The sequence below is a fragment of the Salmo salar genome, chromosome 19 (genome assembly GCF_965601325.2).
Source record: "Salmo salar chromosome 19, fSalSal1, whole genome shotgun sequence".
Lineage (NCBI taxonomy): Eukaryota > Metazoa > Chordata > Actinopteri > Salmoniformes > Salmonidae > Salmo > Salmo salar.
Genome location: NC_138309.1, coordinates 43,036,509 through 43,053,654, shown reverse-complemented (window position 1 = coordinate 43,053,654; position 17,146 = coordinate 43,036,509). Strand labels below are relative to the sequence as shown.

General features: G+C 39.6%; 1 protein-coding gene across 9 annotated transcripts in view; it reads right to left on the bottom strand.

Moving 5' to 3' along the window:
* Nucleotides 1–1,198: 1,198 nt before the first annotated feature.
* LOC106578818 (uncharacterized) overlaps nucleotides 1,199–17,146 on the bottom strand; it is a 217,957-nt gene continuing 202,009 nt past the window's right edge. For all 9 annotated transcript variants that reach the window (XM_082965733.1, XM_082965731.1, XM_082965732.1 and 6 more), the window contains 4 exons: nucleotides 13,494–13,654; nucleotides 13,102–13,208; nucleotides 6,845–6,965; nucleotides 1,199–3,301 (listed from right to left, as the gene is read on the bottom strand). In XM_082965733.1, the coding sequence (XP_082821859.1) occupies nucleotides 3,236–3,301; nucleotides 6,845–6,965; nucleotides 13,102–13,208; nucleotides 13,494–13,654 (455 nt within the window). In that variant the 3' untranslated portion in view covers nucleotides 1,199–3,235. The remainder of the gene's footprint in view (nucleotides 3,302–6,844; nucleotides 6,966–13,101; nucleotides 13,209–13,493; nucleotides 13,655–17,146) is intronic.

The following is a 17,146-nucleotide window of genomic DNA, read 5'->3' as shown; positions in this document are numbered from 1 at the left end:
CTAGTCTGTCATTAAAATTCTATTTAAAGGTAAACCGTATTTAAAGGGATGGCTTATGTTAAATGTACTGAAAAGTGGGAGGGTTTTCAGCGGTTGAATTACACTTATTCAGCGTGCACAAGGGAACCACACCTGCAAAGTCCGTTACGCACCTTCATAAGGTAAGTCTGAATACCAACTACTAAGAAGTGTTTAGGAAAGGCGTCATTTTGGAAAGGCGTCCGCATGCTTCACAGCCGAAGACTTTGTGCATATATTACGATTACTTTTTGTGACTTTTTTTGTTTGCTTTGGACTTCGGTGAGGGTTTTTTCGGCTTTTCAGGCACCACACAAAAATTCTGGAGACAAGCTGAAGTTTGGAGCCGAAGTCTACGCCCTTTCATAGTTGAATAGTCAACAGTAGGGATTCTTTAATAAGGCTTTGTTGTCATTCAACGAGAGATAACCCATTTTCATGCACATTTTTTAATTGAAAGGTACTGCAACAAACATCTTAGATGTAAAATTCTGCGACTAAGATTACTTCAGCAAAAACGTTATCTTAGATTAATTCTAAGATAGTGTATTCTGGCTACAGCGTCTCAAAATGGACAAACGGTACTATTTAATCAAGCAAAGGTCTTTTAAGGGAGTATGCGAGTACACTCCTTTGTTTCGGCTAGGCGCCAGGGCCCTTGGTGAAAGCCACAGGCCTTTTGATGGAACTAATTCAACAACCATGTCTCCATCACTAACTAATACAGTCATAGGTGGTTTCTCTACAAATACAGTAATGGGTGGTATCTCTACAAATACAGTAATGGGTGGTATCTCTACAAATACAGTCATGGGTGGTATCTCTACAAATACAGTCATGGGTGGTATCTCTACAAATACAGTCATGGGTGGTATCTCTACAAATACAGTCATGGGTGGTATCTCTACAAATACAGTCATGGGTGGTATCTCTACAAATACAGTCATGGGTGGTATCTCTACAAATACAGTAATGGGTGGTATCTCTACAAATACAGTAATGGGTGATATCTCTACAAATACAGTCATGGGTGGTATCTCTACAAATACAGTCATGGGTGGTATCTCTACAAATACAGTCATGGGTGGTATCTCTACAAATACAGTCATGGGTGGTATCTCTACAAATACAGTCATGGGTGGTATCTCTACTATTCACTCAAAAAGAAAAGACACCCGGGGAAATATATCACACCGTTTAATTACATTTTACTCCACTGTAGAGTGAGTGCATTTTATATTTCACTTCAGAGTAGAGTGAATTACTAATTAGTTCACTCCAGCGTATTGTGAATTTCACACAGCCAGTGTTGATTTTCTACTCTGTATAGGGTTACAGAAACACTTTTTAAATGTTAACATTTCAACACTTTTGTAAGTGTTAAATTCACTCTGTTGAGTGTGAAGGCATATGCACACCACAAAAGTTAAAAAATGAACAGAGGTGTCCTGAAATAAACATGACACACTGTACACACAGGGACCGTTTCTGTCATTCCCACAGCACTGAGAATCCTAGGTGTGTGTGTGTGTGTGTGTGTGTGTGTGTGTGTGTGTGTGTGTGTGTGTGTGTGTGTGTGTGTGTGTGTGTGTGTGTGTGTGTGTGTGTGTGTGTGTGTGTGTGTGTGTGTGTGTGTGTGTGTGTGTGTGTGTGGTGTGTGTGCAATTTTCATTTTTCTCCTGGGACTCCATTTTCAAATCAGGCGACCCCCACATGGTGTTGCGACCCCTAGGTTGGGAAACGCTGGCCTAATCACTTGAAGGTGTTTGTTGTTTGTTTGTTTTTTCAAAGAAGCCACATCCCATGTTTCTATTGTCATCCTTTATTTCACGTTTCAGATGCTGTACACTATAGCTGTGCAGACCTGGGTTCAAATACTATTAGAAATCAATTCAATTACTTTATCTGTGCTTGATTGATCTCGCCAGGTTTTAACAGATTAATAAAATAGTCCCAAAACTGCAAACTCCACCCATTTGGCACTCTAGGCCAGAACAAACACTCAACATTTGAACCCAGACGAGTAGCAGTGCAGAGCTCTTTTTTCAATTGCTTCCACCTTGTGAACACATCAATTATAACAGGCCTGTGACATAGAGATCCAAAATGTAATTACTTACCTACCCTCAGTACCAACACCTGATTGTTACAGGAACAATTACTGTTCATCGTCATTAATATTAAAATAAAATAAAAAAAATAAAATCCCATCACACGTTTTTTTTTTCTTCAAGAAAAAATATGACATAAATTACGCCTCACAAAGTATCTGCACGATAACACGATCAAGGGAAGCCATTTAAACACAATATTGTATCAAAATGCAGATATATCTCTATTATAATCATCAGCACAACTTCCTACTTACAAAAAAAAGGACGTTTATATTTTGCTACTTCCACATGCAGTTCTCTGTGATCAAGTATATTTCTTATTAACTGAACGATTCATTGATTTATTCTATATATATATATATATATATATATATATGGTTTTCTTTTCATCTGTGTTTCACTCTCTAGTGTTGAGGATTGAAGACACAGCAGGAGTTGGAAGAGAGAACAGTATTTCCCCATCGTTTGCTGTCATGGCAACCACATCGCATATCAGTCTATCTTCAATCAATCAATGCACTCACCTTTCTCTCTATCACGCACACGCTTTCACACTCGCACCACACACACCACAAACACACCACAACATGTATACAAACTGTAAATGTGTACATATGAACTCCAACACAGTCTCATGATTTACATGTAAGCTCATGAGACTGAGTTGTACACTTGTACACACCACACACCCACCCACACCCACCACACACCACACACCACACACACACACACACACACACATACCCCACACTCTCTCTCATTTATGATATAGAGCACATTTCTAAACACTCGTTCACCGGATCCCTGATACAGGACATGTGGTACACATCGGCACATCAAAATGTACTGGGTGAAACCCATTGACCCTCCAATACTCTGGGGGTGCTGTTGCCAGTAGATACATGTACATAGTCAGTCAGTAGTGTATTACATCCAGAGACCACTTTGGCTTCAACTGTCCATCTGTTCAGCTGCCCATCAGTCCAAGTCAAGGTTTGGACGTAAAAGAGAAAACCACGTCTTCTCTCTTTATCTTTCTTCTATTCTTCTACCACTCCTTCCCCTCAGGCCCTGGAGACATGGGCTGGACGTGTTCAGCGTTGCTAGCTCTTTCCCATCTTGGCGATCAGCTCGTCACAGATCTTGGTCAGTTCTTCGATCTCTTTGTTCTTTAAGGAAGAGAGACAAAACCAGGTTAAAGTAATTCTGTGTTAAATTCGTCAACAAAAATAGTGACAAAAATGTTCGTCAAGCAACAATTTTTCAGTGGTAAGTGATTTTATTTATTTATTTATTTCACCTTTATTTAACCAGGTAGGCAAGTTGAGAACAAGTTCTCATTTACAATTGCGACCTGGCCAAGATAAAGCAAAGCAGTTCGACAACATACAAAAACACAGAGTTACACATGGAGTAAAACAACATACAATCAATGATGCAGTAGAAAAAATAAAAAAAAAATAAAATAAAAAATAAAAAATAAAATAAGATTATATACAATGTGAGCAAATGATGTGAGATAAGGGAGGTAAAGGCAAAAAAATGCCATGGTGGCAAAGTAAATACAATATAGCAAGAAAAACACTGGAATGGTAGATTTGTAGTTTGAAGAAAGTTCAGAGATAAAATATAAATAATATGGTGCAAAGGAGCAAAATAAATAAAATAAATAAATACAGTAGGGGAAGAGGTAGTAGTTTGGGCAAAATTATAGATGGGCTATGTACAGGTGCAGTGATCTGTGAGCTGCTCTGACAGCTGGTGCTTAAAGCTAGTGAGGGAGATAAGTGTTTCCAGTTTTAGAGATTTTTGTAGTTCGTTCCAGTCATTGGCAGCAGAGAACTGGAAGGAGAGACGACCAAAGGAGGAGTTGGCTTTAGGGGTGACCAGAGAGATATACCTGCTGGAGCGCGTGCTACAGGTGGGTGCTGCTATGGTGACCACTGAGCGGAGATAAGGGGGGACTTTACCTAGCAGGGTCTTGTAGATGACCTGGAGCCAATGTGTTTGGCGACGATTATGAAGCGAAGGCCAGCCAACGAGAGCGTACAGGTCGCAGTGGTGGGTAGTATATGGGGCTTTGGTGACAAAACGGATGGCACTGTGATAGACTGCATCCAGCTTGTTGAGTAGGGTATTGGAAGCTATTTTGTAAATGACATCGCCGAAGTCGAGGATTGGTAGGATGGTCAGTTTTACGAGGGTATGTTTGGCAGCATGAGTGAAGGATGCTTTGTTGCGAAATAGGAAGCCAATTCGAGATTTCACTTTGGATTGGAGATGATTGATGTGAGTCTGGAAGGAGAGTTTACAGTCTAGCCAGACACCTAGGTATTTGTAGTTGTCCACGTATTCTAAGTCAGAACCGTCCAGAGTAGTGATGCTGGGCGGGCAGGCGGGTGCGGGCAGTGAACGGTTGAAGAGCATGCATTTGGTTTGGCTAGCGTTTAAGAGGGCGGCAGCGTAGCCTAGTGGTTAGAGTGTTGGACTACTAACCGAAAGGTTGCAAGATTGAATCCCCGAGCTGACAAGGAACACATCTGTCGTTCTGCCCCTGAACAAGGCAGTTAACTCACTGTTCCTATGCCGTCATTGAAAATAAGAATTTGTTCTTAACTGACTTGCCTAGTTAAATAAAGGTAAATTAAAAAAATAAGAGCAGTTGGAGGCCACGGAAGGAGTGTTGTATGGCATTGAAGCTCATTTTGAGGTTAGTTAAAGTTAACACAGTGTCCAAAGAAGGGCCAGATGTATACAGAATGGTGTCGTCTGCGTCGAGGTGGATCAGGGAATCACCTGCAGCAAGAGCGACATCGTTGATATATACAGAGAAAAGAGTCGGCCTGAGAATTGAACCCTGTGGTACCCCCATAGAGACTGCCAGAGGTCCGGACAACAGGCCCTCTCATTTTACACACTGAACTCTATCTGCGAAGTAGTTGGTGAACCAGGCGAGGCAGTCATTTGAGAAACCAAGGCTATTGAGTCTGCCAATAAGAATATGGTGATTAACAGAGTCGAAAGCCTTGGCCAGGTCGATGAAGACGGCTGCACAGTACTGTCTTTTATCGATGGCGGTTATGATATCGTTTAGTACCTTGAGCGTGGCTGAGGTGCACCCGTGACCAGCTCGGAAACTGGATTGCACAGCGGAAAAGGTACGGTGGGATTCGAAATGGTCAGTGCTCTGTTTATTAACTTGGCTTTCAAAGACTTTAGAAAGGCAGGGCAGGATGGATATAGGTCTGTAACAGTTTGGGTCTAGAGTGTCACCCCCTTTGAAGAGGGGGATGACCGCGGAAGCTTTCCAATCTTTGTGAATCTCAGACGAAATGAAAGAGAATTTGAACAGACTGGTAATAGGGGTTGCAATAATGGCGGCTGGTAATTTTAGAAAGAGAGGGTCCAGATTGTCTAGCCCGGCTGATTTGACGGGTCCAGGTTTTGCAGCTCTTTCAGAACATCTGCTATCTGGATTTGGGTGAAGGAGAAGCTGGGGAGGCTCGTGCAGTAGCTGCGAGGGGTGCGGAGCTGTTGGCCGGGGTTGGGGTAGCCAGGAGGAAAGCATGGCCAGCCTTAGAGAAATGCTTAAACTGTAACTACCAATTGGATACCACGAAAAAGGGGTAAAACATTTTTTTTAAACGAACACACGCTGCTACAGGAAATTAAAAACAATTTTAATAGTAAAACAACAGTCTAGATGTTTTTCTCTCCCTGGAGTATAGAAGAGTAGGCTGTCTTTGAATTTGTAGTATCGATCCTCCCACTTTCCCCACAGCATTTCATAGCCAGGTTCTGTTGCCTAAGTAGCCAAGTATCCTTTTTTTCCTCAGAGGAAAACGGCGCGATTCCCTTACCGTTTAAAAGATACAACCCATATTACCACCGCTATGTGTTTTTCTTTCCAAATCGTGCATTGTGTCGGGTCGCATTTTAAATTCATAAAGCATATAACGCGCCGTTCTAAAACAAGCCTACTTACGGACCCGGACAGTTAACCATTCATTTAGGTTGTGGACCCAGTGACTCAGACTTAAATCATTATTCAAATGACAAAATAGTGACTTAACACTTAATGATATTTTAGGCAAAATGAATAAGTTAAGACAAAAAAGAGTGGCACAACTGGTTTCCATTACAGTCTGTCATGTTTAGTAGGTCTGCAGACTTCCATCTTGCCTAGGTTTTTGCTCAAAGGGCTAACACAGTCTATTGGCATGCATGACACCTGGCTTCTAATCCATTCTGTCACATACAGATGTAGGATCTTAATATGAGCCAGTTTGCTACAACTGGAAATTATTCCTGCAACAACAGGAAACGTGAATTATTATGTGGATTATAATGTTTTTGTAGGGCTTGATACCTTTTTCGCAAGGGAAAATTAAGTGTGAAATCTCAAAGTGGAAATTACTCAGAAGCCTTTTTAAACCTCAAATACACATCACGTTTTCCATTTCCTAAACTGCAGTAACGTTCTCCTGCAACAGGGTGATCAAATGAAGATATGTCATCTGTATAATGCAACATCCTGAAGACGTGTGGGCTAACAAGAGACCTCAGTTTGAATTCTGTGTCCGTCACATATAATGCGTGCATCCTGGGGTTTATATTGACAAAGCATGCTTATCTAGGGCTTCATGGTCCCCCCCGTCCATGAAATCTTATCCATTGTGATATAAAAGGCCAAACTGATCCAAGATCAGTACCTTCTGCTCAAGAGTTCTCTCCAGTGAGTCCACTTTCATGGTCTCCTTCCTGAGAGAGGCCTGGTACGCTGCTGTCTCCTGACGGGACTTCATCCTCACCTGGGCGATGTCAGAGTTCGCCCTGAGATACACAAACAGGATATTAGTGTCATGGTGGTCAGAACATAGAGGATGTTAGTGTCATGGTGGTCAGAACATACAGGATGTTAGTGTCATGGTGGTCAGAACATACAGGATGTTAGTGTCATGGTGGTCAGAACATACAGGATGTTAGTGTCATGGTGGTCAGAACATACAGGATGTTAGTGTCATGGTGGTCAGAACATACAGGATGTTAGTGTCATGGTGGTCAGAACATACAGGATGTTAGTGTCATGGTGGTCAGAACATACAGGATGTTAGTGTCATGGTGGTCAGAACATACAGGTGCTCATCTGATCACCTCTATCAACAACAAGGAACTGGATCGCAGTTATATAATTATATTGTTATAATATCTGTGTACAGTAGGCTGGTTGAGATTCTATAATATCTGTGTACAGTAGGCTGGTTGAGATTCTATAATATCTGTGTACAGTAGGCTGGTTGAGATTCTATATTAACTGTGTGCAGTAGTCTGGTTGAGATTCTATAATATCTGTGTACAGTAGGCTGGTTGAGATTCTATATGAACTGTGTACAGTAGGCTGGTTGAGATTCTATAATATCTGTGTACAGTAGGCTGGTTGAGATTCTATATTAACTGTGTGCAGTAGGCTGGTTGAGATTCTATATGAACTGTGCACAGTAGGCTGGTTGAGATTCTATATTAACTGTGTACAGTTGGCTGGTTGAGATTCTATAATATCTGTGTACAGTAGGCTTGTTGACATTCTATAATATCTGTGTACAGTAGGCTGGTTGAGATTCTATAATATCTGTGTACAGTAGGCTGGTTGACATTCTATAATATCTGTGTACAGTTGGCTGGTTGAGATTCTATAATATCTGTGTACAGTAGGCTGGTTGAGATTCTATAATATCTGTGTACAGTAGGCTGGTTGAGATTCTATATTAACTGTGTGCAGTAGGCTGGTTGAGATTCTATAATATCTGTGTACATTTGGCTGGTTGAGATTCTATATGAACTGTGTACAGTTGGCTGGTTGAGATTCTATAATATCTGTGTACAGTTGGCTGGTTGAGATTCTATAATATCTGTGTACAGTAGACTGGTTGAGATTCTATATTAACTGTGTGCAGTAGGCTGGTTGAGATTCTACAATATCTGTGTACAGTAGGCTGGTTGAGATTCTATATGAACTGTGTACAGTAGGCTGGTTGAGATTCTATAATATCTGTGTACAGTAGACTGGTTGAGATTCTATAATATCTGTGTACAGTAGGCTGGTTGAGATTCTATATTAACTGTGTGCAGTAGGCTGGTTGAGATTCTATAATATTTGTGTACAGTTGGCTGGTTGAGATTCTATAATATCTGTGTACAGTAGGCTGGTTGAGATTCTATATTAACTGTATGCAGTAGGCTGGTTGAGATTCTATAATATCTGTGTACAGTAGGCTGGTTGAGATTCTATATTAACTGTATGCAGTAGGCTGGTTGAGATTCTATAATATCTGTGTACAGTAGGCTGGTTGAGATTCTATAATATCTGTGTACAGTAGGCTGGTTGAGATTCTATAATATCTGTGTACAGTAGGCTGGTTGAGATTCTATAATATCTGTGTACAGTTGGCTGGTTGAGATTCTATAATATCTGTGTACAGTAGGCTGGTTGAGATTCTATATTAACTGTAAGCAGTAGGCTGGTTGAGATTCTATAATATCTGTGTACAGTAGGCTGGTTGAGATTCTATAATATCTGTGTACAGTAGGCTGGTTGAGATTCTACATTAACTGTGTACAGTAGGCTAGTTGAGATTCTATAATATCTGTGTACAGTAGGCTGGTTGAGATTCTATAATATCTGTGTACAGTAGGCTGGTTGAGATTCTATATTAACTGTATGCAGTAGGCTGGTTGAGATTCTATAATATCTGTGTACAGTTGGCTGGTTGAGATTCTATAATATCTGTGTACAGTAGGCTGGTTGAGATTCTATATTAACTGTGTGCAGTAGGCTGGTTGAGATTCTATAATATCTGTGTAATGTAGGCTGGTTGAGATTCTATAATATCTGTGTACAGTAGGCTGGTTGACATTCTATAATATCTGTGTACAGTTGGCTGGTTGAGATTCTATAATATCTGTGTACAGTAGGCTGGTTGAGATTCTATAATATCTGTGTACAGTTGGCTGGTTGAGATTCTATAATATCTGTGTACAGTAGGCTGGTTGACATTCTATAATATCTGTGTACAGTAGGCTGGTTGAGATTCTATAATATCTGTGTACAGTAGGCTGGTTGAGATTCTATAATATCTGTGTACAGTAGGCTGGTTGAGATTCTATAATATCTGTGTACATTAGGCTGGTTGAGATTCTATAATATCTGTGTACAGTAGGCTGGTTGAGATTCTATATGAACTGTGTACAGTAGGCTGGTTGAGATTCTATAATATCTGTGTACAGTAGACTGGTTGAGATTCTATAATATCTGTGTACAGTAGGCTGGTTGACATTCTATAATATCTGTGTACAGTTGGCTGGTTGAGATTCTATAATATCTGTGTACAGTTGGCTGGTTGAGATTCTATAATATCTGTGTACAGTTGGCTGGTTGAGATTCTATAATATCTGTGTTCAGTTGGCTGGTTGAGATTCTATAATATCTGTGTACATTAGGCTGGTTGAGATTCTATAATATCTGTGTACAGTAGACTGGTTGAGATTCTATAATATCTGTGTACATTAGGCTGGTTGAGATTCTATAATATCTGTGTACAGTTGGCTGGTTGAGATTCTATAATATCTGTGTACAGTTGGCTGGTTGAGATTCTATAATATCTGTGTACATTAGGCTGGTTGAGATTCTATAATATCTGTGTACAGTTGGCTGGTTGACATTCTATAATATCTGTGTACAGTAGGCTGGTTGAGATTCTATAATATCTGTGTACAGTTGGCTGGTTGAGATTCTATAATATCTGTGTACAGTAGGCTGGTTGACATTCTATAATATCTGTGTACATTTGGCTGGTTGAGATTCTATAATATCTGTGTACAGTTGGCTGGTTGAGATTCTATATGAACTGTGTACAGTAGGCTGGTTGAGATTCTATAATATCTGTGTACATTAGGCTGGTTGAGATTCTATATGAACTGTGTACAGTAGGCTGGTTGAGATTCTTTATTAACTGTGTACAGTTGGCTGGTTGAGATTCTATAATATCTGTGTACATTAGGCTGGTTGAGATTCTATATGAACTGTGTACAGTAGGCTGGTTGAGATTCTTTATTAACTGTGTACAGTTGGCTGGTTGAGATTCTATAATATCTGTGTACAGTAGGCTGGTTGAGATTCTATAATATCTGTGTACAGTTGGCTGGTTGAGATTCTATAATATCTGTGTACAGTAGGCTGGTTGAGATTCTATAATATCTGTGTACAGTAGGCTGGTTGAGATTCTATAATATCTGTGTACAGTTGGCTGGTTGAGATTCTATATTAACTGTGTGCAGTAGGCTGGTTGAGATTCTATAATATCTGTGTACAGTAGGCTGGTTGAGATTCTATAATATCAGTGTACAGTAGGCTGGTTGAGATTCTATAATATCTGTGTACAGTAGGCTGGTTGACATTCTATAATATCTGTGTACAGTAGGCTGGTTGAGATACTCTATTAACTGTGTGCAGTAGGCTGGTTGAGATTCTATAATATCAGTGTACAGTAGGCTGGTTGAGATTCTATAATATCAGTGTACAGTAGGCTGGTTGAGATTCTATAATATCTGTGTACAGTAGGCTGGTTGACATTCTATAATATCTGTGTACAGTAGGCTGGTTGAGATTCTATAATATCTGTGTACAGTAGGCTGGTTGAGATTCTATAATATCTGTGTACAGTAGGCTGGTTGAGATTCAATAATATCTGTGTTCAGTTGGCTGGTTGAGATTCTATAATATCTGTGTACAGTAGGCTGGTTGAGATTCAATAATATCTGTGTACAGTTGGCTGGTTGAGATTCTATATTAACTGTGTGCAGTAGGCTGGTTGAGATTCTATAATATTTGTGTACAGTTGGCTGGTTGAGATTCTATAATATCTGTGTACAGTAGGCTGGTTGAGATTCTATATTAACTGTATGCAGTAGGCTGGTTGAGATTCTATAATATCTGTGTACAGTTGGCTGGTTGAGATTCTATAATATCTGTGTACAGTAGGCTGGTTGAGATTCTATATTAACTGTAAGCAGTAGGCTGGTTGAGATTCTATAATATCTGTGTACAGTAGGCTGGTTGAGATTCTATATTAACTGTAAGCAGTAGGCTGGTTGAGATTCTATAATATCTGTGTACAGTAGGCTGGTTGAGATTCTACATTAACTGTGTACAGTAGGCTAGTTGAGATTCTATAATATCTGTGTACAGTAGGCTGGTTGAGATTCTATAATATCTGTGTACAGTAGGCTGGTTGAGATTCTATAATATCTGTGTAATGTAGGCTGGTTGAGATTCTATAATATCTGTGTACAGTAGGCTGGTTGACATTCTATAATATCTGTGTACAGTAGGCTGGTTGAGATTCTATAATATCTGTGTACAGTAGGCTGGTTGACATTCTATAATATCTGTGTACAGTAGGCTGGTTGAGATTCTATAATATCTGTTTACAGTAGGCTGGTTGAGATTCTATATGAACTGTGTACAGTAGACTGGTTGACATTCTATAATATCTGTGTACAGTAGGCTGGTTGAGATTCTATAATATCTGTGTACAGTAGACTGGTTGAGATTCTATAATATCTGTGTACAGTAGGCTGGTTGAGATTCTATATGAACTGTGTACAGTAGGCTGGTTGACATTCTATATGAACTGTGTACAGTTGGCTGGTTGAGATTCTATAATATCTGTGTACAGTTGGCTGGTTGAGATTCTATAATATCTGTGTACAGTTGGCTGGTTGAGATTCTATAATATCTGTGTACAGTAGGCTGGTTGAGATTCTATAATATCTGTGTACAGTAGGCTGGTTGACATTCTATAATATCTGTGTACAGTTGGCTGGTTGAGATTCTATAATATCTGTGTACAGTTGGCTGGTTGAGATTCTATAATATCTGTGTACAGTTGGCTGGTTGAGATTCTATAATATCTGTGTACAGTAGGCTGGTTGACATTCTATAATATCTGTGTACATTTGGCTGGTTGAGATTCTATAATATCTGTGTACAGTTGGCTGGTTGAGATTCTATATGAACTGTGTACAGTAGGCTGGTTGAGATTCTATAATATCTGTGTACATTAGGCTGGTTGAGATTCTATATGAACTGTGTACAGTAGGCTGGTTGAGATTCTTTATTAACTGTGTACAGTTGGCTGGTTGAGATTCTATAATATCTGTGTACATTAGGCTGGTTGAGATTCTATATGAACTGTGTACAGTAGGCTGGTTGAGATTCTTTATTAACTGTGTACAGTTGGCTGGTTGAGATTCTATAATATCTGTGTACAGTTGGCTGGTTGAGATTCTATAATATCTGTGTACAGTAGGCTGGTTGAGATTCTATAATATCTGTGTACAGTAGGCTGGTTGAGATTCTATATTAACTGTATGTAGTAGGCTGGTTGAGATTCTATAATATCTGTGTACAGTAGGCTGGTTGAGATACTCTATTAACTGTGTGCAGTAGGCTGGTTGAGATTCTATAATATCAGTGTACAGTAGGCTGGTTGAGATTCTATTATATCTGTGTACAGTAGGCTGGTTGAGATTCTATAATATCTGTGTACAGTTGGCTGGTTGACATTCTATAATATCTGTGTACAGTAGGCTGGTTGAGATTCTATAATATCTGTGTACAGTAGGCTGGTTGAGATTCAATAATATCTGTGTTCAGTTGGCTGGTTGAGATTCTATAATATCTGTGTACAGTAGGCTGGTTGAGATTCAATAATATCTGTGTACAGTTGGCTGGTTAAGATTCTATAATATCTGTGGTTGTCTATATCTTTCTGTTTTGATTTAATTTAGTGTATTGAGACCATATGATAATCCACTATAAATGAAGACTTGACTTGGTTGAATATGTATGAGTTCTAACATGCTTTGAATGTCACAATGAGCACAACCAGAGAGTGTGAGGTGCACTCACTTGTCTAGTTTCTCCTCGGCATGGATCTTCAGGGCCTGGTAACGTTGTTCCTCCTTACGGACCCTGGACAGGTACTCCTGAGCACACTTCTTCAACACCTCCTCATTCTGTTGGAGAGACAGGTAGGGAGAGAAAAAAAGTTTTCACTTGCAAAGATCCTGTTTTGTGATTGGTCTAATTCTGTTGAATGCACATATTGGAAGTAATTCTAGATAAAAGCATCTACTAAATCACTAGAAGGTATACAGTAAGCAGACAACGTTATCATCGACATTGATTTACAGCCATTAGCAGTGTGTGCGGTAGTAAGGTTGGTTGGTGTTTGTGTGTGTCTGTCCATGTGTCTGTGTGTAGGTGTGTGTTCGTCTTTGTGTGTTCATGTGTGTACCCACCTTACGGTAGCCCTCGAGGACATCCTTCAGCTTCTCGTATCGTCTGAACAGTTCAGCCAGACTCTTCTCTACTGAGTTGAGGTCTGAAAGAGCCTGGTCCTTCTCTACGACCAGCTGCTGGATGGTGTGGTGAGACAGAGACTTATCCTTCTGCTCATCGTCTGGAAGGAGGGGGGGAGGAGAGAGAGGAGAGAGGACAGAGAGGAGAGAGAGAGAGGAGAGAGGACAGAGAGGAGAGAGAGAGAGGAGAGAGGACAGAGAGAAGATAGAGATGAGTTGGAAGGAGGGAGGATATAGAGAGGAGAGAGAGACAGAGAGAGGGGAGAGAGAGAGAGAGAGAGAGAGAGAGAGAGAGAGAGAGAGAGAGAGAGAGAGAGAAAGGAGAGAGGAGAGAGAGAAAGCGAGAGAGGAGAGAGAGAGAGAGAGAGAGAGAGAGTGAGAGGAGGGGAAGGAGGGAGGATAGAGAGGAGAGAGAGAGTGAGAGAAATCAGAGAGAGAGAGAAAGCAGAGAGAGAAAGGAGAGAGAGATAGAGAGAAAGCAGAGAGAAAGCAGAGAGAGAGAGCGAAAGAGAGAGAAAGGAGAGAGGAGAGAGAGAAAGCGAAAGGAGAGAGAGAGAAAGAGAGAGAGAGAGAGAGAGAGAGAGGAGAGAGAGAAAGCGAAAGGAGAGAGAAAGAGAGAGAGAGAGAGAGTGAGAGGAGGGGAAGGGGGGAGGATAGAGAGGAGAGAGAGAGAAATCAGAGAGAGAGAAATCAGAGAGAGAGAAAGCAGAGAGAGAGAAAGGAGAGAGAGAGAGAAAGCAGAGAGAAAGCAGAGAGAGAGCGAGAGAGAAAGAAAGAGAGAGTAGGGGGAGGAGGGAGGATATAGATTAGATTGTATTCCTGGTACTTCACACACAGACACTAACACATTTGCTCATACACATTCTCATACGGAAAAAAGCCAAGCCATACACACACACACGCACACGCAGACACGGACGGACAGACACACAATCACACACACTTGCTCATACGCATATCAACATACACAACCCACATGCTTACTTACACACACACACACACACACACACACACACAGATTTGAAATCAATAAAAACACAGTAGGTTCCTACAGTAGATAATGACACCTGCATTAGGGACATTTTAGCATGAATGCAATATTGACAAAGCTTGTATTTCTGGTGTGAAGCGTGCAGACAGAACAAACACTGAACGATGAGTGAAATGAACGAGATCCAGACTTCGGGAAAGAGCAACACACTGACATTGTAACGTTCCAACCCTATTCGAGCAGTGGTTAGCGAGTTAGCGAGTTTACAGGCTGGGAGACCAGGGTGATGGTAGAAAATTAACATTCTATTTTCTGGCGAACAGAATCATTTTAGAGTGGCTTTTTTATCTAACAGTGCTGTCTAATTTGAGTATGTTTTCTGTCCTCAGATACGGAAAGCTATGAAAGCCTGTTTGCAGATGAAGAGAGAGGTCCCAATGAATGGCACAAGAGACTAAGGGTATGTCGTATATGCCTTGGGTTATATGTCTAGGCTTACCTACAGTATGTTAGCAAATGTTGTTTGCAAAAACACAGTTAAACACAATGTATGAACCTATTACTGGAGTCATTCAACCCTGTTAGAGGTCTGCTGGATGAAGAGGGTTATGTTCCGGCCCAGCAATAACACACCTGATTCAACTTATCAAATCTAGTTAAGTTGATATTCAAGTGTGCTTATTGCTGGGCTGGAATATAAATCTGCTCAGCCAGTAGATCAGGGATCAGTGGAACAACGTTGGCCACCGTTGGTATGTAGTTTTATTTTGTTCATCTGAAATGATGCTTTACTGATAACAAACTACTTGTTACTACTCAATTATCTATTGTTGTTTACACTAACATGTCTAATCTTTACATACCAGTTATCTATTGTTGTTTACACTAACATGTCTAATCTTTACATACCAGTTATCTATTGTTGTTTACACAAACATGTCTAATCTTTACATGCCAGTTATCTATTGTTGTTTACACAAACATGTCTAATCTTTACATACCAGTTATCTATTGTTGTTTACACTAACATGTCTAATCTTTACATGCCAGTTATCTATTGTTGTTTACACAAACATGTCTAATCTTTACATACCAGTTATCTATTGTTGTTTACACTAACATGTCTAATCTTTACATACCAGTTATCTATTGTTGTTTACACAAACATGTCTAATCTTTACATACCAGTTATCTACTGTTGTTTACACTAACATGTCTAATCTTTACATACCAGTTAACTATTGTTGTTTACACTAACATGTCTAATCTTTACATACCAGTTATCTATTGTTGTTTACACTAACATGTCTAATCTTTACATACCAGTTATCTATTGTTGTTTACACTAACATGTCTAATCTTTACATACCAGTTATCTATTGTTGTTTACACAAACATGTATAATCTTTACATACCAGTTATCTATTGTTGTTTACACTAATGTCTAATCTTTACATACCAGTTTCCTATTGTTGTTTACACTAACATGTCTAATCTTTACATGCCAGTTATCTATTGTTGTTTACACAAACATGTCTAATCTTTACATACCAGTTATATATTGTTGTTTACACTAACATGTCTAATCTTTACATGCCAGTTATGTTATTTGTAAATGTTGATGAAAGTGATGAAGTGTCAGTTCTTTGAAGTGAAGTGTTTAAACTTGTTTTAATTGTTAAAACTATTATTCAAAATGAACTAGTGTCAATGTTGATTAATCACATATCACAATCCTGCAATAAAGAGGGGCACGGGGATCTGTCTCTAATGTGTCTGTGTTTCTGTGTTGTATTCTAAAATGAACATTTGTAAGATCTCCAATCTGTTTTATTTGATTGTCACTCTCTCTCTCTCAGTATATCAGCTATGTGAATCCATTGTGCAGCTTATCATATGACATGCATCGCCAATGCAGCCATAGGCCTACAGTACGATGGCATTACTGGCTTTATGGTCATCTGAAGCAGAGAATAGCTCAACTCACATATTGGTTACATGTTGAGCTCTATGTTGTCAATTTAAAATTATAACATTAGACAATGTATATGAGGCAGACCATATACCAGATTGTGTACATGCCTTTTAAGTGCTGGCATATACAATTGTTTAGTGCAAATCCAACCCTTGTAATATAGGTACAGTATGACAATAAGGAGATGACAGTCAGGCTACAGGAGATGAGCATTACAGCTAACCTTTAGGCTACAGGAAATGAGCATTACAGCTAACCTTTAGGCTACAGGAAATTAGCATTACAGCTAACATTTAAACTACAGGCGATTAGCATTACAGCTAACAGTTAAACTACAGTTGATTAGCATTACAGCTAACATTTTATGAGGCTCGTTTTAATTGATTGAATTCATTTTAGCAATGTTGCTTGCAAAATGATTGCAGTTGTTCCCATAGATAGACAGTACATGGTTGCTCTATATATCACTGACCCTGAATAAGCTAGCGACTGGGCTAACACAGCTAACCTTTTAGGTCAATAATATGCTATTTTTATTAACATTTTGCTAGAAATGTTAATAAAAAACAAACCTTATTGTGGCTAGCTGCTTCTTGTCCCTCATGCTAGCTTTTACAGGCAATTATC